The 1,576-nt window shown below is 39.8% G+C and overlaps 1 protein-coding gene across 1 annotated transcript in view; it reads right to left on the bottom strand.

Moving 5' to 3' along the window:
- Positions 1 to 840: 840 nt before the first annotated feature.
- LOC119581278 overlaps positions 841 to 1,576 on the bottom strand; it is a 4,493-nt gene continuing 3,757 nt past the window's right edge. The window contains exon 5 of the mRNA XM_037929672.1: positions 841 to 1,576. This exon is cut by the window's right edge and continues 136 nt beyond it. Within this exon, the coding sequence (XP_037785600.1) occupies positions 1,218 to 1,576 (359 nt within the window). The 3' untranslated portion in view covers positions 841 to 1,217.

Consider the following 1,576-nt stretch of genomic DNA (forward strand, 5'->3'; position numbering starts at 1 on the left):
ATAGTATAATATACACTTATATACAAATGAATATACATATACCTACATGAGAATAATGTATGTGTGGCAAATTGTTTAGTTTTACAATATTTTTTTTTATTGTTGTTCATACCTATAGTAATTATAAAGTATCAACAACAATAACAGTACCATTTGAGTTCGTTACTAGTAAAGTAATGATGATAAGGATAATCGCTAACATTATGATAGTAATAACAAAAGCAAAGATGGATTTTGAAGAAAAAAAATGAAAGTATACATGTGTGTTGTGTCAACACACGATAGACATGACGGTCATTCCATAAACTAAAGCCAGTAACCTCTGTTTCTGTTCTTTCCCTATCTCACTAATATTTATATGTCTGTATTTTCTACAAAACATTTAAGTGAAATATTTTCCAAATAGAATCAATGCAATACGCACACTAAATACTGAAAATAAGAACCACACTTTTAAGTCATTGTGATAAATGATAAATATAAATCAGTGTACCCACGATGACCCTTAATAGAAAACGATGTCATGAGAGCAAAGGACAAACTAACCTTGTGGATTATTCTTTTAAAAAATAAAATAATCTAACCGTATATAATAGTATCCATCTTACCTATAAGATAAAAGCACGTAATAACATATCCTTATCAAAATGTACCCATATACTGATGTAAGTAGGAGAAATCAGATATGTCATAAAAGTAATTACATCGTTCGTGAATAAAAAATCCTCATTTCAGAAAGAGAAAGAGAGAGAATCTAATATATCATCAAATACTAAATTACATTTCAGATTTCTAGTTGCTTCCTACACACCAGTCTAAGGGAAAGAATAAAACACGAAGAAATTTCTAAAATACTTTAGTGAGTAAAGAAACATATTGACAACACGAATGAAACTGGAGTGCCATCACAATCATTGTTTTCTGAAAGTCAAGATGATATTGGGGAGCAATTAGGCACTGGTTTTGCAGAGATTAGGGAACGACAATGATTTATATGTATATAGGAGATTCGTAATAAACATACGTGTATAACACCAATATTTCCGAAAATCAAAAGGATACGTACACAGAATATGCATTATCATGTTTACCTCTAACTACATATACACAATGATTATCTGGGACAAGGCGAGGCATACGTCACTATATGTACAAGCTGAATATGGCGTGAGGCGACGAAAGGGGCGGACGGTGCCAGGCCTGGAACGTCCGAGAGCTCACCGCGCGGCGACGAGATAAACTGCAGACGTCAGCGCAGGGGAGAGGTTCGTCACAGCGAGGATCACTAGCAGGACACGCCACGCCCAGGTCGCGCTACACGAAGAGAAGTAGAGCGTGAGAGCCGTAATGGGCAGCGGCAACCACAGGAGCATCTGCAGGAGGACCAACAGAAACGCGGGCACTGAGCGCCCAGCTTCGACGCGCGTCCGCCCCGCCAAACGAGCTCTGGCGTCCCGCACACACACCTCCCCCGACACCTGCAGCACCTGGCAGGCAGAGCGCTGCGAGGGGCTTCGCGAGGGCCGGGGCCACTCGCCCTCGCCCGTGAAGCTGCACTGCGTCGCCACGTGCACTA

Source organism: Penaeus monodon, chromosome 14 (assembly GCF_015228065.2).
Source record: "Penaeus monodon isolate SGIC_2016 chromosome 14, NSTDA_Pmon_1, whole genome shotgun sequence".
Classification (NCBI taxonomy): Eukaryota; Metazoa; Arthropoda; class Malacostraca; order Decapoda; family Penaeidae; genus Penaeus; species Penaeus monodon.